The sequence below is a fragment of the Branchiostoma belcheri genome, unplaced genomic scaffold (genome assembly GCF_001625305.1).
Source record: "Branchiostoma belcheri isolate BF01 breed outbred unplaced genomic scaffold, Haploidv18h27 scaffold4, whole genome shotgun sequence".
Classification (NCBI taxonomy): domain Eukaryota; kingdom Metazoa; phylum Chordata; class Leptocardii; order Amphioxiformes; family Branchiostomatidae; genus Branchiostoma; species Branchiostoma belcheri.
Genome location: NW_017804020.1, coordinates 2455844 through 2483813, shown reverse-complemented (window position 1 = coordinate 2483813; position 27970 = coordinate 2455844). Strand labels below are relative to the sequence as shown.

The window sequence follows — 27970 nt, the reverse complement described above, 5'->3', positions numbered from 1 at the left end:
GAATACAATATGCATGGGATATTAGTATCTTTATTAGTCAATGTGATTAGTCTGATGTCATTGTGAGTCCACTTTGTGGTCACGATTTCCAGGTTACTGTCGGCAGATGACGCGTCATGGCGCACAGATAACGCGTGATGACGCGTCACGCAAGTGTTGTACACTCTAAGCGGTGGTGTCGGAGCCGAAGGTTTGCTGGTACTGGTTCTGGATGGAGGCCACGATGGTCTGGGCGTCCTGGATGTACGGGTCGGCCACGTTCAGGATGTCCTCTGTGGCATGATCATGGTTGAAAAAACAACATATATTACTTTCACAGACGTCAACTAGCGAGTTTTAGCGGTACTGCAGCAAGGGACATAGTGAATAGGAATGTCTTGCCTAGCCTGGTTGCCAGACCCATAGCACACCAGGCCCAAAGTTATCGTCGCACACTGGATAACTTTGGGCCTAGTGTGCTATGGGTCTGGCATCCAGGCTATGCCTTGCCATGCCACAATGTTAAATAGATGTACGACTGAGCTTCTGTTGTAAGCCAAAACTGCACTTCCTCTAACCTTCCTTTACCATTCAGTGTCCTGTACCTAATCTCCAAAACACAGCTGTGGGCACAACTTGATATTACAGTACATTCATATGGTTCCAGAGGTAGAAGTAGTGCATAACAGAATCTAACCTGATTACCAGACCTATTTGGGGCCCTATTTTAGCCCTCGAGTCTATAACGTCTCCGCAGATAGGAAAGGATATAGACTCGGAAGCTAAAATAGGTCTGGTGACCAAGATGGGCAGCATCAGCACAATCATAGGGTAGATACTAGTCTCGCTCTCTGAGCCGAGAGGTCTGTACTCACGGTAGGTCTGCTGCAGCGAAGCCTGCACGTTGTTGACCAGGGCGGTGCCGTGGTCCAGGACCTGCTGACCAACGGTGGTGGCCGCGTCAACAAGCTGTAATCACACCATTCCGTTATCAACCTCATTATTCAATGTCAGAAGTGAGTGACTTGAAAAACATCATCAAGTATTATCCGTGTATACAAGCGGATATAAAGGAAAAGCAGATCGTATGTCTATACCGGTTGATAACTGTTGTAAAATAGAGTAGTATAAAGACTGTGTAAAGGCTGGGGCCGCCTGTATATAGAATGATCCTGTCAATAGTAAAAAATGTGCACTACTGACAGGATCATCACGTCAATAGCAGAAAATTTTGCACGAAAAAAAGCACTATTGATGATACTGTCAATAGTGAAACATCAATAGTGCTATTTTTTGTTATTGCCAGGATGATCCTTTCAAAAGTGCAACAATTTCTGTCATTGACAAGATGATCCAGTCAATGGTGTAACATTTTCTGTTATTATAGTACAGCATTCTGTCAATAGTGCAACGTTTTCTGTTATTGAGATGATGATTCTTTCAACAGTGCAAAATTTTGTGTTATTGACAGGATAGCTATTCCCCCGTGTACATGTATGCCTGCGGTACCCTACCTGGTTGAAGGCCAGTGCGGCAGCGTCAATGGCGGGCTGGAACACCGCAGCTGCGCCGGCGGCAAGGTCGTCAAAGAACCCGCGGGCACGGCGCTGGTGGGAAGGAACCAGTGGTTAGTATAACGCAGACTAGATCTTCAGTACACTCTTGATCTAGTCATCAACTTATTTTTAAAGTGTGCAAGAGAACTAGGGGTTCTAACATTTACTTGCTAGAATTGTTTTCTTAAAGAAGTGAGGGTTTTTCCAGAGAACCGTTACGTTAAGCCCCTGTATGTCACACACTGAGAACCCCCCACCCCCTATCACGGACCAACCGAGGTTGGCTTAAGGTCGGAAGATGCCTGATTAGATTTAGTCCACGCCTAACTTTTGATACGAATCGAATATGAATTTGACCCACCTCCTTGCTGACGGCGTTAGCGAGCTGCTTGAGGAGCATGTTAGCCTTGTACTCCAGTCCCTGCCGCCCGATCAGCTGGATACCCTTCATAGACGCACGGACTGGAAGGTAATATGTGATATGACATATCTGGTTAGTAGTTCAACAGGACGGCTAAGACTATGTAAAAAGTATTGGATGCACGATAGTCTTCATTAGATAATAGTTACTATTTAGTATCTTATTGGTGTCTTCGGATAATGATTTTGGAAATGACTTTATGTACAGAAATGTAAATCTTCTAGATCTGTCACACTCACACAATCAAAACCTTCTCCCGGTCGACCACCGACCACCAACCGAGGTTAGTGGTATGTTGGAAGCAGTCTGTCCAGATTTAGGCCACGCCTCCCGAATTTGACTGTCTAGCACGCCCCAACCACTGCTGACCTACTGCCAACCACTAGCCAACCAGTTTCCAACCATGACCCAGCCTGCCACCCACTCAAAAATGTTTTAAAACATTTTGAAACATTTGGTTGGCGCAGCCGAACAGTTGCCAACCACAACCGACTTTGCCCAACCTACTCCGAGCCGTTGTTGTGGGGAGTTCGGCAGTGTTCGGGAGGCCATATTCGGCTATGTGTGACGGGGGCTTAAAGATAATGTGTGGATAAAGTTTTTTCCTTGTACTCACTTCCCTTGGTGGCGGGCCGCGGTTCCGCGAACAGAGTGTTAACGGCAGTGGTGAGGGACTGCTGCACGTTCTGGATGGTCTGAGTGGTGTGCTCCAACAGGGTCATCACTCCATCATGCAGGATCTGCCCGATCTCAGTCTGGAACTCAAGCTACAATGAAAACGTGTTGAAGATGAATATCATTTTCTTAGGACATGTCCAGCCTACACTGTAGATAAACGAAATGAATATGATCACACGTAAATCTAGTAAACCTTTGCCAAAGACAAGCATAGACATTTTCAATCTACTTATGCAATGCCCCGACTCCACATCTACGTATCTAGGCCAATTTGTATCTGGCGCCTTTAGAAAAGAAAGATTTGTGACAGACAAAAAATGTTTAATTATAACGTTCACCATGTCAATACGCCATTTACGTTCATATTTATGTGGTCATAGTTTCAAGGAATAGACTAGTGTAATGATCACATTGCCATTGTTGTCATACATTCTACCCTGTAGAGGGGTCAAGGGTCACGCCCAGCAATGGCTGCCATTTTGGGGATGTCCCAGCACTGGGGAAGAATCTGATGCCATCCTCAGTGGGGGAGTCCCAAATGGCCAGCTTTTCAACATTGCTGGATAGTTTGGACAGGGCTTAAAGTTATTTTGAGTTCCTTTTTTGGTTTTTGTGTATTAGTCAGACATAATGTGACAAGCATCTCCAACAGTGAGTATGCCCCCCTCCCACCCCTACCAGCTTTTGTTTATGAGTTATCAGATGTTTATTCTGTTTTCTCCCCATACTACAATTTACAATATTGTGACCCTTGACCTGAAAGTTGAGGTAGATCACTACCTCAGGCGCATTTGAGTTCTACTCTCCTTGCGGCAAGAGGGCGCATGTCAAGATTGACAATGGCGGCCAGTGATCACAAGCAGGGAGTCCTGAGACCTGTGCTGGACTTCATCGCTGGATGGAGACGGTGAAGGGCGGAAGTAGGTGCCTTGAAGGATTACCTACAACGGCCACTGGACTACGTGAAGGAAAACACACATGAAAAACCATGCTGTAGGAGTTGCGACCACAGTAGTTATATAGCAATGGAAAAGACAAGATGGCAAGGCAATACAACACTAGGGTTGAAGTCCCTAATCAAGCTCTCTTTGCTGAACTGGATTCAAGGAAATCACAGGACGGCTTACCCCCAAATCCGCAAGGAAGGGGCAGGCTTGATTATGGTTCTGGCAGGGAGAGAAGAATGGTGAACTGCAGATCTATAACTACTATATCAACTCTGAATGTAAGGACAATCAAGGAGACACAGAGGAGAGAGGAATTGTCAACAAATATGGCCATACAAGGCATTGATGTACTGGGAATACAGGAACACCGCATTGTGCATGAGGATGAAGCCCGGTATGAAAGCATACATGGTAACACCCTAATAACTACGACAGCAAGTAGAAACCTGGCTGGTGCAGCAGTTGGCGGGGTGGGGATATTGCTGAGCACGAAAGCTTTCAACTCACTGGCAAAGGTGACTCCATTCAACGGGCGAATACTGATTGTAAGCTTCCAGGGAAATCCAGTAACGACCATAATAGTTACATACTGCCCTACCAACGTAGCAGATGAAGACATCATAAGTGAGCACTACGATGGTCTCAGGAGGGCAATACAGTCTGTCCCAGCACACAATCTCCTGATGGTTGTGGGAGACTTTAACGCCAGGCTAGGAGATGAAGAGGCAAGGTACACACTACACAGTGAAACTAATAGAAATGGCAGGATGCTATTAGAGCTGACCAGCGAGCAAAACCTGATTATCTGTAACACAAGATTTCAGAAGAAAGCGGGGAAACTGTGGACCTACATGAGCCCGGGAGGAAATAGGTACCAACTAGACTACATTCTGATTCGTAGGAAGTGGCAAAACAGTATGCTAAACGCAGAGGCGTACAGCACTTTTGCGAGCGTAGGCTCTGACCACAGGATTGTTTCAGCTCGAGTAAGGCTCAGTCTGAGAAAGAAGAAGGCTGAACCAAGGAAGAAACGGTATGACTGGGGAGCCCTCAGAGTGAGCACAGACCTTCAGGAGTGCTATGCCATAGAAGTATGCAACAGATTCCAACCCTTGTACGAAGAAGGTGAAACCGCGACAGAGAGGTATGAGAGGTTTATAACAGCAAATGAGGAAGCAGCAGAGGAAGTGATCCCTGTCAAGAAAAGAGAAAAGAGAGCAGAATACTCCAGTGATCCACGAGTGACACAGGCCAGGGATGAGGTCAACAAAACGTACGAAATATTCTTACAAAATGGACATGAAAAGAACAGGCAAGAACTCAAACAAGCCCGAAGACGACTAGAGGAAACATATACAGAAGTCGCAGAGGAAGATCTTGCACAGAAAATTAGGAAGGTTGAAATGTCACATGAGAACAACAGACATGGGCAGAGCTGGAAGTTGATAAAAGAGATAACTAACAGGAATGAGGGACAGAAAAGCTTGCTGGAAGGGAACACACAAAAAGAGAGACTGGAAAGATGGTATAGCCATTTTAAGAACCTCCTTGGAAACCCCCCAGACATAGTAAATGAAGATGAAGAGATTCCAACTGTCCTGGAAGACCTAGACATAAAGGTGGGCCCCTTTGATAGGGAAGAATATGAGAATGCAAGGAAGTCACTGGTTGAGGGAAAAAGTAGCGGTGAGGATGGGATTCCGCCTGAAGTGCTGAAAAGGTGTAAAGATCTGGACGGGATAATTTTGGACTTCTGCAACAAGGCACTGTGCGAGGGTGAGAAGCCGGCACAATGGAGTACCTTAAACATTGTGCCCATACCAAAATCCGGGAACCTCAGGCTTCCAGGGAACTACCGAGGCATCAGCCTGAGCTCTATTGTTGCCAAGACATACAATAGAATGATTCTTAACAGAATAAGACCGGCTCTGGATAAACATCTGAGAAGGAATCAGAACGGCTTTAGGGTGGGAAGATCAACTGTGGGACATATTCTGGCACTCCGCAGATTGATTGAAGGTATCAAGACCTACAACTTGACTGCAATAATAACATTTATTGACTTTAAGAAAGCATTTGATACCATACACCGAGGCAAGATGCTTAAGATTCTTCGAGCATATGGCATACCTGAGCAGCTGGTGGGAGCCATAGCCAGTATGTACCAGGGCACAAAGGCGAAGGTCATCACCCCGGATGGAGAAACGGAGCTCTTTGAGTTGTACGCAGGGGTGCTGCAAGGGGACACACTTGCTCCATACCTTTTTGTGATAGTCCTTGGCTATGCACTGAGGGCTGCTATAGAGGGTGGGGAGGAAGAGCTTGGTCTGCATATAGAGAAGAGGAGGAGCAGAAGAGTGGGCCCGAAGGTAGTCACTGATCTGGATTTCGCTGACGACATAGCGCTTCTGTCGGAGGCAATCCAACAAGCTCAAGTGCTGCTAGGGCGTGTGGAGAGTTCAGTGGGAGAAGTCGGTCTTCGCATGAATGCTGGAAAGACAAAGTTTATGGCTTTCAACATTCCGGCTCCATACAACCTCACAACAAATGATGGTACCAACCTAGATGAGGTAAAGGACTTTAAGTACCTGGGGTCTAGAATGGAGAGCACAGCAAGGGACATCACTGCAAGGAAAGCAGCAGCCTGGCAAGCTTGCAACAAGCTGAAAAACATCTGGAGATCGAACCTCTCACGTGGATTGAAGGTGAGGCTCTTCCTCTCGACTGTTGAGGCAGTCCTCCTGTATGGATGCGAGGCATGGACTCTAACCACCAAGCTAGAAAAGCAGTTGGACGGATGCTATACGAGGTTGCTAAGAACTGCACTCAACATCCACTGGTCACAGCATGTTACGAACAGGGACCTTTACGCCGACCTACCAAGACTCTCTAGCAAAATTAGATCAAGAAGGCTTAGGTTTGCAGGACACTGTCATAGGAGCAGAGAGGAGATTGTGGCCGAGCTGGTACTGTGGACTCCCAAGCATGGGAGGAGGAAGGCCGGCAGACCGGCTGCAACCTACATAGACTGCCTAAGGAGAGACACTGGCCTGGAGGTGGACTACTTGGGTCAAGTGATGGAAGATAGGGAGTGTTGGTCAGCCATTTTGTCTCGAGGCCAGGGACACCAGGACTCGACATAAGTCAAGTCAAGTCTACCCTGTACAACTGTCGAGCAATAAATATATATCATTTATTAACATTCGTGCTCTTGCTGCTGCCATTTCTGTGGGTAAGGCCAAGTTGATTTGATTACATGGATGGCATCCCCTGGGAATGGAATCATAAAACTGACGCAAGCGTGCAAATAAAAAAGTTTGGAAAAAGTTGCCTTCATTATCTACGTATACCTGGTCATGAAAGTTGAACAAAACTTTGGCTGTGAATAAAAGAGTTGGTTGTGTAAAAAGAGTCTCTTTACTCAGTGACTTACCAACCTGATGTAACTATTCACGGATGTAAATTTGTCCACAAATATCTCAAGAAGAGAGAAGATGTAAATCATACTACCATATATTTTAGGTAATATATGTATATAAAACATAGCATAGTTTTCCTATTACTCTCTTGGAGCTAACTTAATTACTGCATTTAGCCCTATTGGGGCATGAATATATGAAGCACAAGACATTTAATATTCAGTAATGAGGTTGGTGAATGGTCACCTGAATGCTGCAAAAAGTTGTGTATGTAGTGAATGTCAGCTTGGATTATTAAATTAGCAAGGCCCTTAAACACACACTCTTTCTGTGCCAAGGCCACAAACCTTAAGCTTAGAGCATTGTTTACTTTGCCAGGTAAAGTCAAACACCTGATCAGTGTAAACAAACGGCCTGAATACAAATGCCATTCAGCCGAGGTGCGCAAGGCCTAGGAAAAAATGCTGTGTTTCCTGTTTCCCGACCGACCCTGGAAAAAACTGCCAACCCTAGCCCTTTTTTTGGGTGGACCCCACCTGCGCGGGACATAAATACTTTTTTGAGCGGATCAACCTTTTCTAGCTCCATGATCTGACACCTGAGTGATAAAACGTTGTAAAACGTGTTTTTTAAACATTGACGTTGAATGTAAAATGCCCTCATGCAAGTATTTTACTTTCAATTGCTAATTTACTGCATTGTACAGTTGGACCCGTATAGACATAAAAAAAATAAAACAAAAAAAAAAAAGACTAGTACTAACCTACCCATTGACCATAATTTTTTTCACGACTCTAACAAGAAACACAACATTGTTTTCCCTAGGCCTAACTGAAACTCTAGACGGCTCAGACGTCACGGGTTTGAAAAACACAGCAAAATGGCGGCTGCACCGTCTAGCTTGGGGACACAAATCCGTGAAGAACTGTCCTGCAGCATCTGCCTGGAGCTGTTCACCTGGCCCAAGGTGCTGCCCTGTCAGCACACCTTCTGTCAGGACTGTCTACAGGACCTTGCTGGGAGGGGAGGGACCTTCCAGTGCCCAATCTGTCGTCGACAAGTCACACTGCCACCCCAGGGGGTCACAGGATTGCCCGACAATCTCATGGCAGCAAATATGTGTGAAAGATTCCAACAGCAGACTACACTGTCAGTGGAAACAAGGGAACAACAACTCAAGTCTGCAAACAGGTGCAGCTTTCACCCTTCTGAGATGCTCAGACAGTTCTGTAAACAATGTCAGATTCCAATTTGCGAACAGTGTTTTGAAGAGGCTCATGACAATCATCTCACAACAACTGTCAAAAAAGCTGCACAAGAAAGGAGTTCCACAGTCCAGGCCTTGATCAATGATGGACGAAATATCATGGAAAGTTACTTAAGCTTCCTCAGAAGTCTGAAGGAAGAAGAGAAAACCCTCAACGAAAAGAAACAGCAGAGAGACAACAGCATAATTCAGGCCTACAACCAAATGGTGCAGAAACTCACCCAGAGAAAAGACCATCTCTTGGTTGAATCGGAGGAAAACCACACAAAAAACTTGGACAGCATACAGACTGAAAGGGACCGATTGTTGGCAGATATCAATGAACTGTCTGCTGCCTGTGATCGAGCAGAACAACAACTGCAGCAGGGAGGGGTCGAGTTTCTCAGTCAGCAAACCGCTCTGACAGAGGTGGTAGGAAAGTACAGAGGAAAAGCAGCACCAACTCCTGTACAAACCCAGCCTGCTGTCTTTCAGCCCACAGACACCCCCGTGCCAGTATTGGGACATGTGACGGTCCAGTCTCTCCCATCTGCACCAATCCCAGCAGCACCAGCAGCAAGGGGCACAGGTCATCACCATGGTAACCAAAGGCAACAGAAGCATCAGCCTCAGAAGGTGACATTTGGTGGACGGGGATCAGAAACGGGACAGTTTCCATTTGGTATTACATTGTCAGATGAAGGGGAGATCTTTATGGCAGACGTTTGGAATCAGAGTATCCAAGTCTTCACCCTGCAGGGACAATTTGTCCGACAGTTCCCAACAGTCGTGTCAGGTGAAGAGAAGATGTACCCACTTGATGTGGCCCTGGCTGGGGAGGGGAACCTGTGGGTGGTGGGGTACACAGACTCTACTAACTTTGCTGTGCAGTACAACAAACAGGGCAGGGCGCAGAGGAAGTTTGACCTACAGAAGACAGGGTGGATGAGAGGAGTTGCCGTGGACACCAGGAGGAACCACATCCTCATCACACAAGCCACGGGAGACGAGAACAACCGACGAGGTGAAGTTTTGGTGTTCAGGCCAGATGGGACACTTGTGAGAACTGTAGGTCAGCAGCAGGGGATGAAGTTCCCACGGTACATCACTGTGGACGGGGAGGGGAACATTCTTGTGTCAGACATAGACAATCATGGTGTCTATGTGTACAACGACGAAGGGCAGTTTCTGTTCCAGTTTGGAGGTAAGGGAAGTGGTGAAGGTCAGCTGAAGGATCCCCGTGGCATCTGTACAGACGGGGCAGGTAACATCATCGTGGCAGACAAGGGAAACAGCCGTGTGGAGATGTTTGACAAGACAGGGAAATTTCTCAAACACATCACTATAGGCATGAAGGGGCCTTGGGCTGTTGCCATGGCAAGACAGGGACAGCTGGTAGTAACTGACTGTGTGGAGTGTAACGTCAGCATATTCCAGAACTTCTGAATAATCTAAGTGAGGTGAAACTTAAAAGACTTGGTTGTTGTTAAAGAGTATGGCGAATACTGGCGGACTCTTCATTTTCATTTCTTCTCATTTTTTTCTAGAATTCTTTTCCTTTGGAATTGATTTTGTCATTCTACGACATAAGTACATTTTCCAATATTTGTTTTTCAATTTCCGACATATATTTGCTTATATTACAGCTGCTTTGTACGATTTACAGTATGGTCAAAAGTTTTTTTTGGAAACAGACAGAAATGCAAGTTCTATTTACATTACGCGTCTTCAGCTTTGGTGGTGGCATGAAAATATGTACAAAACTTGAGTGTGCCGTCACCATGTACTGTCATTCAATGCAGTGCAATACAAAAACCTGTAACTGTCTCCTCTTTCTACCCGACACCAGAGTGTTGAGCTCGTCGACGCCATCGATAGTCGATTTTACAGTCAACATGTGTCTACTACCCATTATCAGCTCCAGTTTACGTTTTTTAGTACCCTATAGCCACAAAACACACTTGTGTATGTGTGTGCACTCACTACGATACCTGTAACCTGGTATCCAGTCTATCGTGGTTGGGGCAGGCTGTTTCCGGGGCTCTCATATAAGTTTTCCCCCGCCCAGTACAACAGACCGCCCCGCAGGAGTTTTACACCTGCAGGAGCTCTGCTAATAGAGTTTGGCACGCCGTGAAAAGCCTACCGGGGGAACCTCGTTCAGGCCGGCGGGGAGGAGATTCAGCAGCCCCGGAGAAAACCCGCACCAACTACGATAGACTGGATACCAGGTTACCATACCTGTCTCCTCTTCCTGCCGGACACCAGAGTGTTGAGCCCGTCCCCGATCCCGTCGATGGTCTGTCCCACGGTCTCCTGCAGCGCCGCGCCGGTCTCCAGCACGGTCTGCTCGTCCACCCACCCCCAGTCCGTCAGCACGCCGCCGACCGTCTCCACCGCCGTGCCGGTCAGCTGCTGGGCGGTCTGGCCGATGATGGGCGTGTAGGTCTCCAGGAGATCTGTGGGGTAGGAAGAGACAGGTATGATTTCATTGGGTATACAAGTCTATGCATGTGCCTGTAACATTGTATATTATTGTATCATAGAAGTTAATCTGTGTTGGTAGTTACATGTTTGGAGTTAAAACTTCAGATCCAACACAAAGCGTTATCTCACGTATAGCTTTCGACCTGGTCTTGCTAAGTAGACTGACCCAGACCTGAGGAAGACCAGAGTGATTGGTCGAAAGCTCTAGATGAGATACCTGTTTGTGTTGGATCTAACGTTTTAACTCTAAACATGTATATTATTGTGTTGTAGTTTTCATGACTGTATTTTTAAATGTGTGTGCCCAGGGATATCTCAAAAACAGATCTGTATATCTGAGGTGAAATAAATAAATAAACTTGAAACTTGGTAGTGTGATCACATATGGCAAGTTTAAAGGCGTCAAAACAAAAATATTCTGGATGAGGATATATTCTGGATGTTGACATTTACTACCACTTCATATATAGCACATTTTCGTCATCAGTTTATACTTTTTGTAGTTTTTGCATTTGGAGTAGCCCCCAAACTACGTGAAGTCTCTCTTTAGTTTTTTGGGCACCACCCATGATAGCTAGAACCAGCCTACGGCACAAAACAAGCACAGTGTCCGTCAGTGACATTCCATATTGACTCTCAGATATCAGTATGCTGTGAGATAGGATTGATTCAACTTACTACAAAGAATGGCCAGAAAATTGCATCACTGCTATATATAGGTTTCAGTACTGTGACAAACAACTTTGAAGAGGTTTTGAGAACACCACAAGTTAAGAAGAAGCAAAGACAGCTCTAGCAATGCAATCAGTTTCAGTTAAAGCGGGACGTAGTCAGTACGTACCTTGGGCCGTCTGCTGTGCAGAGCCGAGAAGAGGGTCGATGAAGGTCTCGTGGATTGTACCGAGGAGACCCGAGATGAGTCCCGCGTTCGCACAGGCGAAGAGCGCGCATAGTACCAGCACTGTCTTCATCTGTAGGACGGGAAGGTAAAATCCTTATGAATGCCATCACTAATGAACAAGGTGTCCACAAGCTTTAAGGCTATTTTCTTGCAAGCAAAGCAATGGAAAGCATTCTAGGCTATGTAGCTCAAACGAAGAAATGCGATCATTCTTTCATTTCAAAATTGTCTGGTAGCCGTGTGTCTGCACATATGGGACGACCATTTTAAGGCATCCAATGCAATTCAGGACGGCAAAAGTAAAAATATTATGGATGAGGAAATCTGTAACACCCATGAACACCCATGGATTTTTGTCCGATAGATATCAGCCATATGGTAAAGAATTGTTTCAACTTACAACATTAAAACGATGTCCAGAAAATTGACATTAAAATATCCAGTTTTGCCGCCCTGAAATGCCATTGGAAGCCTATATATATTATTCTATGCATTGGATGCCTATTTCATTCTATGCAACATAATGCTTGCAGTTTATGTATTGCGTAAATAATACCTTGTCCAAATAGTTCGCTTTCGTACGAGAGAGAGGGAGAGTGAAATCGGCCTGTCTCACGGTTCAGATTCCCGCCAAAAGCTGCCCATTTCTCCGGCGGTTACATTTATAAGGCCACAGCAAGTAATTTCTATGGATGACGTCCACTGGAGACCTTAAATCTAAGTGCGAGAGCGCAAAAAAAAGACAAGAAGGGCCGAACAAAGCAAGATGCCTAGATCTGAAATATACTAAGGGATGACAAATGTTAGGACACAAATTGAATGACAGAACACAGTGTAACAACAAACAGGTCTTTTATTCGTCACGAAAACGGCAATAAATCAGTGGAACAGAAGTTGTCGTCCTGTCCTGTTTCTTTCCTTTATTCACATCTTTCCTTATCCCACTGTCGTGACTCTTTGGTCATTGTTACAACAAGCGGAATCTCTTGTTGAATGCCAATATCAATGCGTGCGCGGACATCATCCATAAAAATTACATGGTGTGGCCTAACCAACGTTTGTGCCGACCGTCCAAAGTTCGCCCTGACGCAACGGTGCCGTACCTCACGCCATCGGGCCGACATCCGAGGACAAATACAGCTGTTTACTTTCACAGTCGGTCTTTCCGGACGCAACATAGTTAGTAGCTCATGTGTCCTTGTCGGTATGATGTACAGCAACCGATGACTCGTAGCTGTATGTAGAATATTGATATACGAATTTCGTCACTTTACTCAGGGGAAAATGAGTATGTTTGTTGTCAGTTCATGCGTTTGTCAGCGTTGGTGGCATGGTGCCGTCACCATGTCTTGTAATAATGTCATAAATATATAAATATAATATTCATTCTTCAAGCTGACCAACATCTCGCACACACAATCATCTTGAGCCACATAGTTTCTGTTTAGAACTTTTAATCAGTTTGTCAATAGCTTGTAGCCGATTTATCAATTATCATGAATTCCTCTTAAACTCTAGATCATAAATGTCTTGTTCAACTGAAGGGATTATCGATTTTGTAAAGTTATATTCATCTTAGTATGCGTTTACCTCTCCATTGGGCAACAAACCGTAGTTTTGATGCCCGATTCCACCACTGTAAGAAACATCAGAAACAATTTAGTCAACATGAAAACGTTTGGGCTGTATGTGAGAAACTTTTTGCTAGGTGCTGGATGTCAGAAAAACTGGATGGGACAGAAAACGGCATCCTCCCTACCATCGACTAAGCTGTCAGGAATATTCTACTATGTTTTACTGCCTGCATTAAACTCTTCCTTCAAGTACATCTTAAAGCATGCGTAAAGGCAAACGTGAAGGAAGAAACCGCACATTTAAGCATGCATTTCTTCGCTTCATTTTTTGCAGTGAAATTTGAATTCTAATCATAAGTTTGTTTAATAGGACAACCCAACCCAAGGTTATACATGGTTTATTTTATCTCACACAACGTGTACCCAGCTGCTACGTCCCACGATCCTGCAGATTCCAATATAGCCTCTACAAGACAGTTTGCCACTCCCAAACTGTTCTCTTAGCGCGGACCAACTCCCCTGGCATATCATCTGTCTACTTGGCAATTTTCAACCCTTTCCTATCGCTTCCCGAAGCCTGGCAGAGGCTAACCACAATACAGTGTTAAACATTACTGCCAAGAAATTTGTTACATGAAGACGTAGGTATTAAAACTTATCCTATGCATTACTTGATTATAACATTGATCAGCCAAGTGCTCTATCGATTGTTAGATTCACTGATAGATAATAACATTTATTTATGGACTGTGCTGACAGAAAAAATCCACCTCCACACACCTGTTAGGGGAGGCTCCCTGAATATCACTGCAGTACCGATAAAATCCGCTGTTTGGTACCTGTTAATTTGTTTTTTTTTAACCATGACAATGCCACAGAGGACATCCTGAACGTGGCCGACCCGTACATCCAGGACGCCCAGACCATTGTGGCCTCCATCCAGAACCAGTACCAGCAGACCTTTGGCGACGATACCATCGCTTAAAGAAACAAGCATCGACGGAAACGAGTTGCAATAAGATACAACATCGAGATCTTGTATCTGAAACGTCTGACGTTTTCAAAATCATATCCAGTTGCTTGAGTAACTGCTTTTTGGCGTATCGTATTACCTGGATGTCGACGTCTAACCTTCATCGACGAGATCTTGTATCGATGACTAAAATTGAGTAAGACAAACGTCTGCTTTTCAAGTGTCATCTTTTGACGATGAGTGTTACAAAAATGAATACCATTGCTAAGACAGGTTACAAGCAATGTCTATGACCAAGTTGAAAATAGATATCTAATTGAGGGTCGACAGGAAGTAAGTAGACAAACAATCTACAAATTGGCTTTTCAAATAAGCGGCTTCCACTGTATTACACATTCTTAGGGACACCTGCCCTTAGTATGTGGTCTTTTCTGAATATTTCACCCACTGTTGTCACCAGACGTAAACTGAGCAACCTGTACTGTTGTGCAAATGGGCCCATCATAGCAGTTTTTCCGGACAACTTTAGAGAGCCACGTGACAAGTCACAGGCCTTGTAAACGTCTATTTCTATTTCATCATCACATGAGGCTCGTCAACAGTGTTTGTTCCTCCGGAACTGATTCCTACTCGATATCTGTTCGTTAATCGTTAATCCTCCGGAACATTCCTACTCGATATCTGTTCGTTTATCTGTGCGTATACTAAGTAAATCCTACAAGCGAGGCCATCAGGGATCCGGCGGAAGCAATCGCCGGTAGAAAACTTGTCCGAATGTTGTCCGAATGAAGGACGCCTCAACAGATGGGAGGAATACACAAAAACGTGGAAGTTTTTTTGTTAGGAACACACTAAGGACATGGGCAATGTGACGTACACTAAAGTTACAATTTATTTTGTTACGCCACAGACAAACAAATCAACAATAATCAAGTGGTTTATACAGTGCACCTCATCCCCTTACCGGATGTTCTAAATAACAAATAACTAATTACTATATATACATATATGAGTACGGAAATGTAATGTTTGGCTTCTATATCTATTTGACGGATATAAACATCACTCAAATAGAGCTAGAAGCGCTCAGTGCCTTCAATATATGTTTGTGTTAATAGTAACATTTTAACATTGTCATCGTAATGCATTCACCTTTGAGTAAAAGATTTCAAAACAAGACAATTTTGTGACTTATTGTGGTGGCTTTCAGACCTTTCTTTCGACTTATTTACACTATGATAGTATCAGCAACAAGGCTCAGTCCTAGAGACGTGTGCTGGGTTTCATGTTTGAATGAATTGCTAAAGTTTGTCAGTGACGACATTACTAAGGTCAAGGAGGTTAAATATAAGTATTTAACCTCCTTGCTAAGGTCGAAGGTGAATGACATAGGATGCCCCACCCGACTGATCAAATGATTTTCTGCTCAGTCATGGTGACCTCGAACAATAACGGATGGTACAGTAAAACGTTGCAGTATGGCCTTGATGAACTTTTATTCACAAAAAATGCGATACCACAAGTTGAACCATTGATTATTAGTTCATCAGATTTATACGACGCTGACATTATGTTTGTGTGTGTCACAAGGTTGGATCATACATAAAAGCCCGTGAAAAAGAAATGTTGGTTGTGAGGAATTTTTGCTTGCAACAGTAGTAATTCTAACGAATACATCGCGATGATTTTAAATCATTGCTATAATACGCCTTGTTAATTCAGAAAACTGATAACGCGTTTTGCTGCCTCCTACTTTTTTTTGTATGTGATACACCAGTGATAGCAACTCGCTGACCATCAAACAAAATGGATTAGGTACGAAGACCATCCCATGGGGAACACCAACAGTCGTGCACATGAGACAGAAATGGGCTTTACTCTGATCGCTAAAACTAGCATCTTAACTTCAAAGTATAGAATTAAAGAAAAAACATCGCATGATGTGACGACATCTAACGTCAGCCTTGACGATATTCTAGGAAGATAAACATTCCGATTTACCTCACTGTGTAAAGACAAACATTATTTTTTCCTCCCTAGGCCTATGAAGGATGTCACATCCTGATTATCACCTGTTCTGTCTCACACAACAGACATAAATAAGGTAGATGTACTGAGGACTGTCTCACAAACCTGCAGAGAGTTCTATCGTAAGGACCGACTCAAGACATTCATACAAGGTAAGCTGTGTTTTCTTTCGCAGTTTAATTCATGGAGTAGTAGTTCTTTCTGTGACTTTTCGTCGTCAATTGTTTATGAAGATTTACCACGTGGGGTTGCCAATGGATACTCACCTAGCCCCACAGAATCTGCTTGGAGATTAGAAGGGTTGACATAATATAACAGGTGACTATCACCTCGTCAAAGATGTCTGAGACCAGACTGTGATGTTTGAACCACTCACACCGGGAAGGACCCATGCTCTTTTCAATAAGTGCAGTGGGATCCTTGGCATGCTCGAGCCACACGGCTCTCCCAAACACGGGACCTCTGGATTTACGTCCATTTCGAGAGGACGTCCCTAACCGAAGCTAGGAACTCACTTACACCTCAGTCAAGTGAGGAAATAGGAGTTTAAAAGTGCCTTTCCAAGAACACAAAACTAATACAGAATTATACAAATATTGATATTATTATTTTGACTCTTATTTTGACTTGTAGATGAAGAAGTTCATCATTTTCTTCGCCCTGGTGGCCTGTGCCCGTGCTGACTTCTGGAGTGACCTGTGGGACGGCGTGCAGACCACTCTGCTCGATCCCATCATCGACACAGCCCAGCAAACCGCACAAAGTAAGTAACCTATAGCCTCTATCAGGCTTCAGAAACGGCGGGAAAGAGTAGGATTTGGCCAAATAGAGAGATAACATGCCAGGGAGCGGTAAACTTTGTACTCCTTTCACTCCGAAAAAAAGATTTCTTTAAGCACGCCTTTAAGCATGCGTAAAGGCTCCGTTTCTTACTGCTTGTACCTTTACGTATGTTTAAGGTATGCTTTAAGACTTTCGTGCAGTGCATTTAGCGCATCCCCTTGCATTATCTATCTATCCAAACTGCACAGCCTTTGAAACGATAGTCTATTATTTCAAGAGTAGACTGTAAACTTAAAGGCTCTTTCAAGAGTTTTGAATGTATAGGAATGTAAGGATAGACTTTCCCATCGCACTGTTCAAGAATATGCCTCACCTTTTTATACTACATCACAGACTTAAACCCCGTTTTTGTACTATGTTCACTAGTGTCATACATTGTACCGCGTACGAGTGTCGTGCCGCAATGAACGTTAACGTCTTTTTCTATCCCCTCCAGCCCTCATCGACACCTACGTGCCCGTGATCGGCCAGGCCGCCCAGCAGTTAATAGGAGAAGCGGTACAAAGTGCCGGCGACTCGCTGACCGACCTGGTCAGCGGGAAGCGCAGCCTGACCGACAGCATCGTGGGTCTGCTGCAGGAGGGCATCCAGTGGCTGGAGCAGGTGGTCATCGGCGCCGTACAGGAGGTCAGCCAGAGCCTGCAGAACACCGTGGCCAACATGTTCAGCGGCTCCAAGAAGATGCTGGGTGAGAGAACTTGTAACTCTTTATTTGTAACAGTTCTTCTGTGGCAAAATAGCTCTAACGTATCTTTCAACTCCGTCAACGTTACGTCGCTGGTTGTTGGAAACAATGGTTCTATTATTATTTTTTCAGTCGGCATGGCCTCCATCAACAAGAAGAGCAAGGTCATGATGAAGAAGCGCGCTCAGATGATGAAGGTGCAGCTGTCCAAGTCTCTCAGCAAGATGGTGAGCCCCGCTTATAACTAGAAAGCAATATGGACATTTTTGGCGACGCCATAGGGGCGGAACTAATAGCATATCTTATCGTGAAAGTTTTTCTACATTTTAGATGGAGCCATGTTAGGAAATACAGTAGAAAGGCTACGTACGTAAATTGTACATCAAATAGGATTGATATTTATAAGTAGACTTACAAATATTAAATGCTACATGATGTGTAGTGTTGAAAATGTTGATACAAAGTTTTCACCTTGCTTCTTCTCTGCTATAACGTCAGGCTAAGGCCCGTGGGTTCTTTGACGACCTCACCGCCGCCGCCGGTCAGCTGTTCGCGCCCGTTGTGGACGCCGCCACGCAGTCCTTCAACCAGGTAAGGCCGCTACAACTTTCTGTCCTCTGTGGACTAGTCGACTCCAAATTTCGAAGAAAACAAGGCGGGCAACCCCAAAGATCCCTACATTTTCAAATACCTTTGTAATCCAGGTAGGGCACGAGTAAAGTAATGTAAATCTTATGAATCTAGCAGGTGTGAAACGACCACTCTTGATAATAAAGTCCTTAGTTAGACTCATGATATCTTACACTTCATCTTTGAGCTAGAGGATCCCGTAAAGAAATGTTTTAAAGCATCTTGAGAAAGAGAATGTTTGCCTAAAATGTGTCAAATGAAAGGAAACCGCTGACTGCTGTGTGATGGCAGTGAGTTAATGTTTCTCCTTCCTCTGTTTCCAGCTTGTTGACGCCGCCACCGCTGTGGGAGCGCAGCTCGTGGACCACGCCACCAACTTCGTCGACAACGCCAGCACCACTTTCCAGGAGACCGTGGGTATGTACACATTTGCCGTCGTGAGCTAATCTCCAGGCAGATCCTGTAGGGCAAGGGAAGTATATTGGCCGCCTGTAACCATTTGCAGCCCCACAATATTAGATACTGCCTGGCCAATTGGATACTGTCTTGCCAATTTGATACCGCATTAGCCTGAGTTCCATCCTGGTTAGTTTACGTCCGCTCCCACAGTCTTGGTGGTAGCGACTGTGGCAGCGGACGTAAACTAACCAGTATGGAACCCAGGCTAATATTGTATTGCAGTCACCCAGAGAATCTGCTTGGAGATATGGCGTGAGCGTATGAAACTCTAAAAAACGTATGTAAAAATCACTGCTCGAACCCCTATCTTTAAGCACACTTTCAACATGCGTAAAGGTACATGCGAAGAAAGAAACGGCCATCTTTACGCATGCAGTGAATCGGGTGTAATAATCACGCACTCTCTCACTGGCAAACTGCTGATTTGTGCCAATGCAGTTCACATTAGTAAGCTATTACGGCTACTGTAACTTTTACCTCTACTTGTTACATGTACATCACCTGTACTTAGCTTGTAAGAATAAATGTACAGTAAACGTCTTTCATTTCACATCGTTGGACGGATAGGTGGACGGTACGTGTGAAATGTAAAGCTCACATTCGCACATTTTATCACATTCAGTGAGGTTACAATATGAACCTTCCCCCCTTACGTACAGACCAGCTCACTGGAGTTGCCCAGCCCTACATCGATGACGCCAACACCATCATCGACTCCGTTACCAACACGTTCCAGGAGAACTTCGGTGCCGACACCACGGCCTAAGTCTTAGCCTACGTAACACATACTGGGGGCACCATGACTGAGAACGCTTGGCCCTCTGGGTCTTAACATCGTTTTGTCTAGTACGCACAATAAAATATTTGTCAGAATATCAAAGCCATTGAGTCATGTTGTTCTTTGGTCTTGTATAAATATACATGGAATATCATGCATGCAGAACTTTATTGCACCACATTTGTACGGGGTGCAATGTATGGTAACAAGTTTTGAACATAGTGCACTAGTATTACAGTAGCTGTACGTTTGTAAAAGATCAGTGCAATTCAGTCCCCCTGTCAAGGGCTTCTGTGATACTACCTTTTGGACGTTCAATAAAACCAGTCACACGTAGTACCTAAAAGGGGTATAGAATAAGACTAAAACAAGTACTGGCATAAGTCTATGATATAGAGTTACCATATTAATTCTGGTCGCTTTTATCCCACATAATATCAGGTTGCCACGTTCGAAGCCTCATATTTAGAAGTTTGTAGATCTTCATGACTGAGAAGCGGCTAAATTGTTATGTGTTGGTCTGATATAGAAATAACATACACAATGAAGCTTAAAGCTTGCTCCATAGTGATGAAGTTCCACTATGAAAGAAGCTTTCAGCGTGAAACTTCCTCATGAGAAATGAAGTATTGAAGACTGGAAGGGTGATTTGCCTCCGTAGTAGCAAACGTGTCAGTATGCAGTGCAAATATCCAGAGGTACTCTGTTTCACCGATTTGTACCCCTTTGTTTCCTAGAAAATTCCGTTTGGTGGGAAAAAAATTCAGTGCAAAAGAGAAACCCTGATAAAAAAGCCTAAAACACGCTAAAAATACCCCCAAAACCCAAACCTCTGCTTGGAGAGTAGAAAAGTCCATCATCACGAAGGGCTCGTCAATGGTGTTTGTTCCTCCGGAACATTCCTACTCGATATCTGTTCGTTAATAGTTAATCCTCCGGAACATTCCTACTCGATATCAGTTCGTTTATCTGTGCGTATACATCCTACAAGCGAGGCCATCGGGGATCCGGCGGAAGCTATCGCCGGTAGAACACACGCTAGCGTAAAAGTTTTCAGAATAGTTTTTGTATACAACAACAAAATGGATTAGGTACGAAGACCATCCCATGTGGAACACCAACAGTCGTGCACATGAAACAGAAACGGACCATACTCTGATCGTCAAAACCAGCATCTCTCTTCAACAAAAGGGTATAGAATAAAAAAACTCATCAGATGATGTGACGACATCTAACGTCAGCCTTGACGAATTCTAGAAGATAAACATAGATAAACATTCCGATTTACCTCACTGTGTAAAGACAAACATCATTTCCCTCCCCCGCGAAGGATGTCACATCCTGATTATCACCTGTTCTGTCTCACACAACAGACATAAATACGGTAGATGTGCGGAGGTCTGTATCACAAACCTGCAGACTGTTCTATCGTGAGGATCGACTCAGGACATTCATACAAGGTAAGCCGTTTTTTCGCAGTTTGATTCATACAGTAGTAGGTCTTTCTTTGTTCGTCCCACTATTTATGAAGATTTAACACATGTGGCAGGATCGACATAACAGGTGACTATCACCTCTTCAAAGATATGGGTTTTTCACATTGATTCATGGAGTAGTAGTTCTTTCTGTGACTTCTGTGACCAGACTGTAAGATTTGAACCACTCACACCGAGAAGGACCCCTGCTCTTTTAGATAAGCGGCGCGGTGCTCGAGGTGTGGCTCTCCTCAAACACGGGACATCTAGATTTACGTCCCTTTCGAGAGGACATCCCTAACTGAAGCTAGTTACTCATTTTCACCTGAGTCGAGTGAGGCGACGAAATAGGTGTTAAGTGCCTTTTCCAACAACAAAACTAATATAGTATTGTAAAATATGTTTTTCTACTTTGACTCTTATTTTGACTCACCTTGTAGATGAAGAAGTTCATCATTTTCTTCGCCCTGGTGGCCTGTGCCCGTGCTGACTTCTGGAGTGACCTGTGGGACGGCGTGCAGACCACTCTGCTCGATCCCATCATCGACACAGCCCAGCAAACCGCACAAAGTAAGTAAACTAGCCTCTATCAGGCTTCAGAAGCGGCTGGAAAGAGTAGGAATTGGCCAAATAGAGAGATAACATGCCAGGGAGCGGTAAACTGTACTCCTCTCACTAAAAACTAAAAAAAGATTTCCTTAAGCACGCCTTTAAGCATGCGTAAAGTTTCCACGTCGCGTGTACCTTTACGCTTGCTTATGGTAGTGTGTGCTTAAAGATGGGATTTCTTTCATGGAATGAATTTACCGGACCAACTCCCCTGGTATAGCCAAATTGCACAGCCTTTGAAACGATAGTCTACTATTTCAAGAGTATACTGTAAAGTCTATTTCAATATGAACTTTCTCATTGCACTGTTCATGAATATGCCTCACCTTTTATACTATATAAATGACTTATACTAGCCCGTATTACATGTACTTCAGTAATGAGGATGTTGAATTTATTCTATGCTCCGTTTTTGTACTATGTTCAATAGTTGTTGTTGCCATACATTGTAGTATGATTGTACCGCGTACGATTGCCGTGCAATAAAATCCTCCTTCTTCTCCTTTTCTTCTCCTTTTCCTTCTTCTTTTCCTCCTCCTCCTTCACCTTCTTTTTCGTCTTTCATCCTCTCCAGCCCTCATCGACACCTACGTTCCCGTGCTCGGCCAGGCCGCCCAGCAGTTAGTGGGAGAAGCGATACAGGGCGCGGGCGAGTCGCTGACCGACCTGGTCAGCGGGAAGAAGCGCCAGGTCGAGCTGCAGACCGAGATCGGGCAGATCTTCCACGATGGCATCATGGGGCTCTTCGAGGGCGCCGCCCAGACCATCCAGTCCCTTCAGAACACCCTCACCCAGACCATGCAGGGCCTGTTCAGCTCCGACCCTGTTCCCGCTACCAGAGGTACAGCCACGGCAATACCCTGGAAGCCAAACTCGTTTTCCGGGCCGCAAGAGCCCTTCGCCCGCTGGTGTAAATTACCGCTACGGGGGAGTCTAGCCCCGGGGAATTTGGCTGGCCTAGCCTGGATGCCAGACCCAAAGCACACTGGACACAAAATATCTCAGTGTGCAAGGGTCTGGCAGGGTCTCTTAGGAAAGGCTCTCGAGCATAAGGAGGAGAAGCTGTGATTGATGACCCCTCACACCACAGGTAGCCTGTTACATGGTATCACCATTGGTCGGTAGGAGACAATCTTGGGCTCAACAGTTAATCATTAACCAGTCAACTTTCTAGATGTATTTGGAGTTTATTTTCCAAAATAACAGCAAAACTTAATTTAACAGTAGAAGAAGTGTACAACCCAGGCTTTCCTGTTTGTTTAGGTAACAGTCCTCTAACACATTAGGACAAAATACACCTTATCTACAGTTTTATCTCATCTGCTGGTGAAGATTCAAAGATCCAGCTGGGACTCTTTAACCAATCATAGCAGAGGTGTAAAATTGCTTCCTGCTGTGCCACCAATGGGGCCTTACGCTCAGATACTGAGCGTTCGAGTGGCAGGTCTATCTGACCCTACCAGACCCAGGCTCACTGAGATATTTGTGTCCAGTGTGCTATGGGTCTGGAACCCAGGCTAGGCTGGCCCTACTAGGGCCGAATACTCCTCGCGGGCTCAACTCCACCGCAGCGGTAATTTAGGTTTGCGGGCGAAGGGCTTCTGGCTGCCGAAGGAAACGGTTAGCGGCCCGTAAACTTGGCTGGCACCCAGGGTACCGCGGCACTGAATCACATCTTTACTCACACCTTGATCGAACATGCTGCATTACGTTGGTTGTTTCTCGTAGTCCATAATCATGATTATCCTCGATTTTTCAGTCGGCGTGGCCTCCATCAACAAGAAGAGCAAGGTCATGATGAAGAAGCGCGCTCAGATGATGAAGGTGCAGCTGTCCAAGTCTCTCAGCAAGATGGTGAGTCCCGTCTGCTAACTAGAGAGATCTGGGCATTTTTGGCGACGCCACAGGGGCGAAACATATTAGTCTATCTTTTTGCTGGTACTTTTAAGATGGAGGCATATTGGGAAATAAAATACGAAGACTGCATATTGTGTATCAAAAGACAGGATTAATATTTGTAGATATGGTTGATACAAAGTGTTCACATTTTTTTCGTTTTTGCTGTAACGTCAGGCTAGGGCTCGCGGGTTCTTTGACGACCTTACCGCCGCCGCCGGTCAGCTGTTCGCGCCCGTTGTGGACGCCGCCACCCAGTCCTTCAACCAGGTAAGGCCGCTACCTGAATGAATGAATTAATGAATTTTTATTTACGTGTCTTGCGACTTTTGTCGCCCAGCCCACATGGGCTTATAAGACACCAAAACATAAACATGAACATAAACATAGGTACAGAAATCATAGAAACATAAATCCAAGTCCGAATCAAAAGGTCAGACTGGAAACATCAAAGCTACAAGTAAAGTCCTCTGTGGTCCAAATTTCGAAGAAAACAAGATTCCTAATTTTTCAAATCCCTTTGTAGTTCAGGTAGAACACGAGTAATCTAAATCTTTTGAATCAATCAGGCGCAATTTTATTATGAAATGGAGTTATATTATCTTGAGTTAGACTCATAATAATATCTTACTGTTAATCATGTAGCTATAGGATATCGATCCATAAAGTAGATGTTTTAAAGTATCACGAGAGAAAGAATGCATGTATAAAATGTATCCCACCACCTTTAAAAGTTCGAGGAAAACGCTGACTAGCTATTGTGTAATGGACAGTGAATTAAGAAATGGGGTCGTGGGGTCGTGTGGCGCAACGTCAGCATGCCGTGCGCGACTCGGAATCAAGAGGTCTCGGGTTCGAGTCCTGACATGCCACCGATCTTGTGCCCTTGGGAAAGGCACTTTACACGACTTTCCTTACAAGACTCAAGTGAAAATGAGTATTGTCTGTCCAGTATTCGTTTCTATGTGCGGGACACAACACCAGCAACAGCTGCCTCTGTTCCGCATGTATTGCACTGTTGCAATTTCAATAAATCCAATCAATCAATCAAATCAATTAAGAAATGTTAGATTCACCTAACGTCGTGTGTTTCTCCTCCATCCGTTGCCAGCTTGTTGACGCCGCCACCGCTGTGGGAGCTCAGCTCGTGGACCACGCCACCAACTTCGTCAACAACGTCAGCACCACTTTCCAGGAGACCGTCGGTACGTAGATATATTATGCGGTCGTGTGACGTAACGACAGAGCGTCCCGTTTTACAAAACTTTAGAAAACGTCTGCGATAATCACTGCTCGAACCTCTTAAACACGCGTAAAGGTACACTGTGCATGCGAAGGAAGAGACCGAACCTTAACGCATGATTTAAGTCGTGTTGTAAGAATTTTTTTGCAGTGAATCGCGTGTAATAATCGCGCAATCTCTGACTGGCAAACTGATTTGCGCTATATCATTGTAGCTGACGTTAGTATGTATAGTTTTAGTAAGATACTACAGCTACTGTAATCTGCTTTATATATGAATTGTACGTATATATTAGCTCGTAAGAGAATACCTTACCTTACCAATTACTAGTCCCATACTCATACCGCTGAGGGTCGGGGTCTATGGTGGCATCAGCCTCCTCCATTCCCGCCTGTCTCTGGTCCTATGAGAATAAACGTACAATGGTTATCTTTCATCCATTCATCCATCATTCAGATAGGTGGACGTTGTACATTGTAATGCTCAAAGTCACTCACAGACCACACAAGTACGAACATTTACCAGATGCAGTGGTGTTAAAATATAAACCTCCTCCCCCCCCCCCACAGACCAGCTGAGTGGAGTTGCCCAGCCCTACATCGATGACGCCAACACCATCATCGACTCCGTTACCAACACGTTCCAGGAGAACTTCGGTGCCGAGACCACGGCCTAAGTCTTGGAATAACACATACAGGGGCATCATGGCTGGGAAAGTCTGGCCCTCTTAACATCGTTTTGTCAAGTACGCACAATAAAATATTTGCCAGAATGTTAAAGCCATTGAGTCGTGTTGTTCTTTGCTCTCCTTACCTACATGGAATATCATACAGAGCTTTATTACACGACAGTTGTGCGTGGTACATTGAACATTGTACCAAAAGGGTATAGAATAAAACGTAGCATCCTAACTACTATAACAAAAGGGCTAGCATATGTTTATGATATAGAGTTACCATATTAATTCTAGTCTGGCCAACATGCCCCCAAGGAAATAATATTACATCACCCTTTAGCTAGGATCTGATCCACGAGCTTTAGCTAGGATCTGGCTAATTCTTGGCCTAGCGTGTTATGGGTCTGTAATCCAGGCTAAAATATGGCATAAAAAGTCGTTCTAGAAAACTTAAAGAACAGTCTGATGCACTAGAAGTACTACAAAAGTGAAAAGAAATAAAAAGTCAAGATGAGTCAAGATGTGTATGTTGTTTCACTCGAAATATTCCACCACCTGATTTTTACATTGACAAATTTGAGACTTGGAAAATCACTAACGCTATCATTATGTTTATTCCGTTTAGATAGAGCCCTGTATCAAAAGGTAAGCCAACACAGGAACAAGCCTCGTGTTTGTTATCTGCTTGTGTTGTAGATTAAAGAACTGTGAGGTCCTTTAGGCATAGGAAATGATGAAATTATCATACAACAAACAGTACTGTGTGACTAACGCTCACTGCAGTAGCATCTTTTCTCACTAAGTCAGAAACATCCAGTCTGACTCAATGACTCAATAGTGGAAGCAAGAGTTACAAAGGCTACCTCATTTTAGGCCTTGAAAGTTGCAAACATTACTTTGAAACCACTTGTGAGCTCCCCCAGTAAGTATTTACTTCTTATAGACCACACCCACTTGGTGTCAACAGCATCAGTAGATAATTAGATTACGGTGCATCACCGTGCAAAAATAGTGGTCAGAAATTTGATAACGCGCGTCAACAATAAACATTGTTCTCCGGAGGTGGAGATGGGAAGATCGGAAGGGACAAGACACCTGCTGTTTGTGAGATCCAGGGATAAATACCCGGACTCATCGGACAGTCAGTCTCACTCATCACAAGTACGAGACTGACAGACATTTGGTGACATTTGGTTGTATACGTATCGCCAACTTTCATCAGGAATAGCACCTGAACGGCCTGAGTTAGGACCATGAAACTTGGAAAAAGGTGGAGAAAGCATAGCGAAACGAGCAGGAGCTGCCATAAAGAAATATGTCCAGACAGTAAAGCGGGTCGAGTTGACACGGGGAAAAGATAATATAGTTGCGCCACCTGTCGTGACTGTTTTGAGCTGCAGAATCACCCAGGGTGTAAGGTTGCACACCAGTAGTACGTCACTACAGGGGTGCCGATTGCAACAGTTGCTAATCATTACCTGTAGGTCTTCAGTCGGTCATGCCGAGTTAAGAGAATAGGACAACATCCTGACAGAAATCTGGACCAAATCAAGACAGGTTTTAATTTCGGGCCAACTCAGACATCTAAACTCTGCCTGGGCAGCTTGCCATCTTTCTTTTCCATTTGTCTCTTGCGAAGGTAAGGTGCTTTTCTTATTATTCGGAGCAATTCTATCATCTTAAAACAGAGCTGTGCGTACTTAAAATTAGCGCTAACATCATCTGTATCATGCCATTAATAGTAACGTCATGTGTGTCATGTCTGGATGGAAAAAGTTGTTGTATCGTGCAAGACGACCGGGTTGTCTGTCTACTTTCGTCGTTTTTTTTTTCGGCGATTTCAGATCACTGATTTGCTTCGGTACTCCAGTGGAATATATACCTGTTTGCAGGGAATTGCAGACTTCCGAGTTTTTTTCAGAGTCATTCGCAAGTGGAGTTTTTACGTAATCTAGAAAGGGACAATTGCAGCTATACGTTGTAAATTTTAAACAAGTTCATAATTACATGTATGCACAGAACGTTCTATGCAACAAACATACGCGTGATCGGCCATTTTTTCAGATCATGTAGACATTCCCACCTAGTGAGGAAGCAATGTAGTGATATTTTCCAGAAGAACTGCCTTACCTTATCTCCTTGTGTTGAGGACCTGACGACATTTAAAGTTTCTCAGAAACCTGACTAAGGCTACAGCAAGTAATTTCTGTGGATGACATCATAACGCGCATTGATTTTCACCTGAAAACAAGAAATTTTGTTCCCCTTTGACATGCCGATAATGGGCAAAGATGTCTGTTACCATGGCGGAACGTGGATGGCAGATAGATATGAAGAGAGGAGACAAGGCTCTGATTTATACATGTTTGTCCTTCACTTTAATGCAGTGCTGTATTTCATCCTTTTTGATGTGTGATGTTCCCACTGAATCAAAACCATCTGTACAATGATTGAAAAGTCAGTGACA

At 44.3% G+C, this 27970-nt stretch overlaps 4 protein-coding genes across 4 annotated transcripts; 3 read left to right on the top strand and 1 right to left on the bottom strand.

Annotated features, from left to right (window-relative positions):
- Positions 1-17: 17 nt before the first annotated feature.
- On the bottom strand, positions 18-12293 carry LOC109477060. The gene is made up of 8 exons (XM_019778100.1): positions 12191-12293; positions 11575-11704; positions 10488-10705; positions 2573-2723; positions 1897-1997; positions 1494-1586; positions 855-948; positions 18-272 (listed from the first exon to the last, which is right to left on the bottom strand). Exons 2-8 carry the CDS (start codon positions 11702-11704, stop codon positions 166-168), a joined length of 894 nt encoding a protein of 297 aa, XP_019633659.1. The 5' UTR covers positions 12191-12293; the 3' UTR covers positions 18-165.
- On the top strand, positions 7840-9790 carry LOC109477031 (tripartite motif-containing protein 3-like). Its single transcript, XM_019778056.1, has one exon. It carries the CDS (start codon positions 7881-7883, stop codon positions 9690-9692), a length of 1812 nt encoding a protein of 603 aa, XP_019633615.1. The 5' UTR covers positions 7840-7880; the 3' UTR covers positions 9693-9790.
- A 3949-nt stretch (positions 12294-16242) lies between the features above and the next one.
- On the top strand, positions 16243-19706 carry LOC109477066. Its single transcript, XM_019778106.1, has 7 exons — positions 16243-16361; positions 16843-16972; positions 17489-17740; positions 17870-17964; positions 18236-18328; positions 18691-18784; positions 19486-19706. The coding sequence occupies exons 2-7, from the start codon at positions 16843-16845 to the stop codon at positions 19590-19592; spliced, it is 771 nt and encodes a 256-aa protein (XP_019633665.1). The 5' UTR covers positions 16243-16361; the 3' UTR covers positions 19593-19706.
- A 1255-nt stretch (positions 19707-20961) lies between these two features.
- Positions 20962-25606, top strand: LOC109477063. Its single transcript, XM_019778102.1, has 7 exons — positions 20962-21064; positions 21520-21649; positions 22263-22529; positions 23448-23542; positions 23762-23854; positions 24696-24789; positions 25397-25606. Exons 1-7 carry the CDS (start codon positions 20993-20995, stop codon positions 25501-25503), a joined length of 858 nt encoding a protein of 285 aa, XP_019633661.1. The 5' UTR covers positions 20962-20992; the 3' UTR covers positions 25504-25606.
- The last annotated feature ends 2364 nt before the right edge of the window (positions 25607-27970 follow it).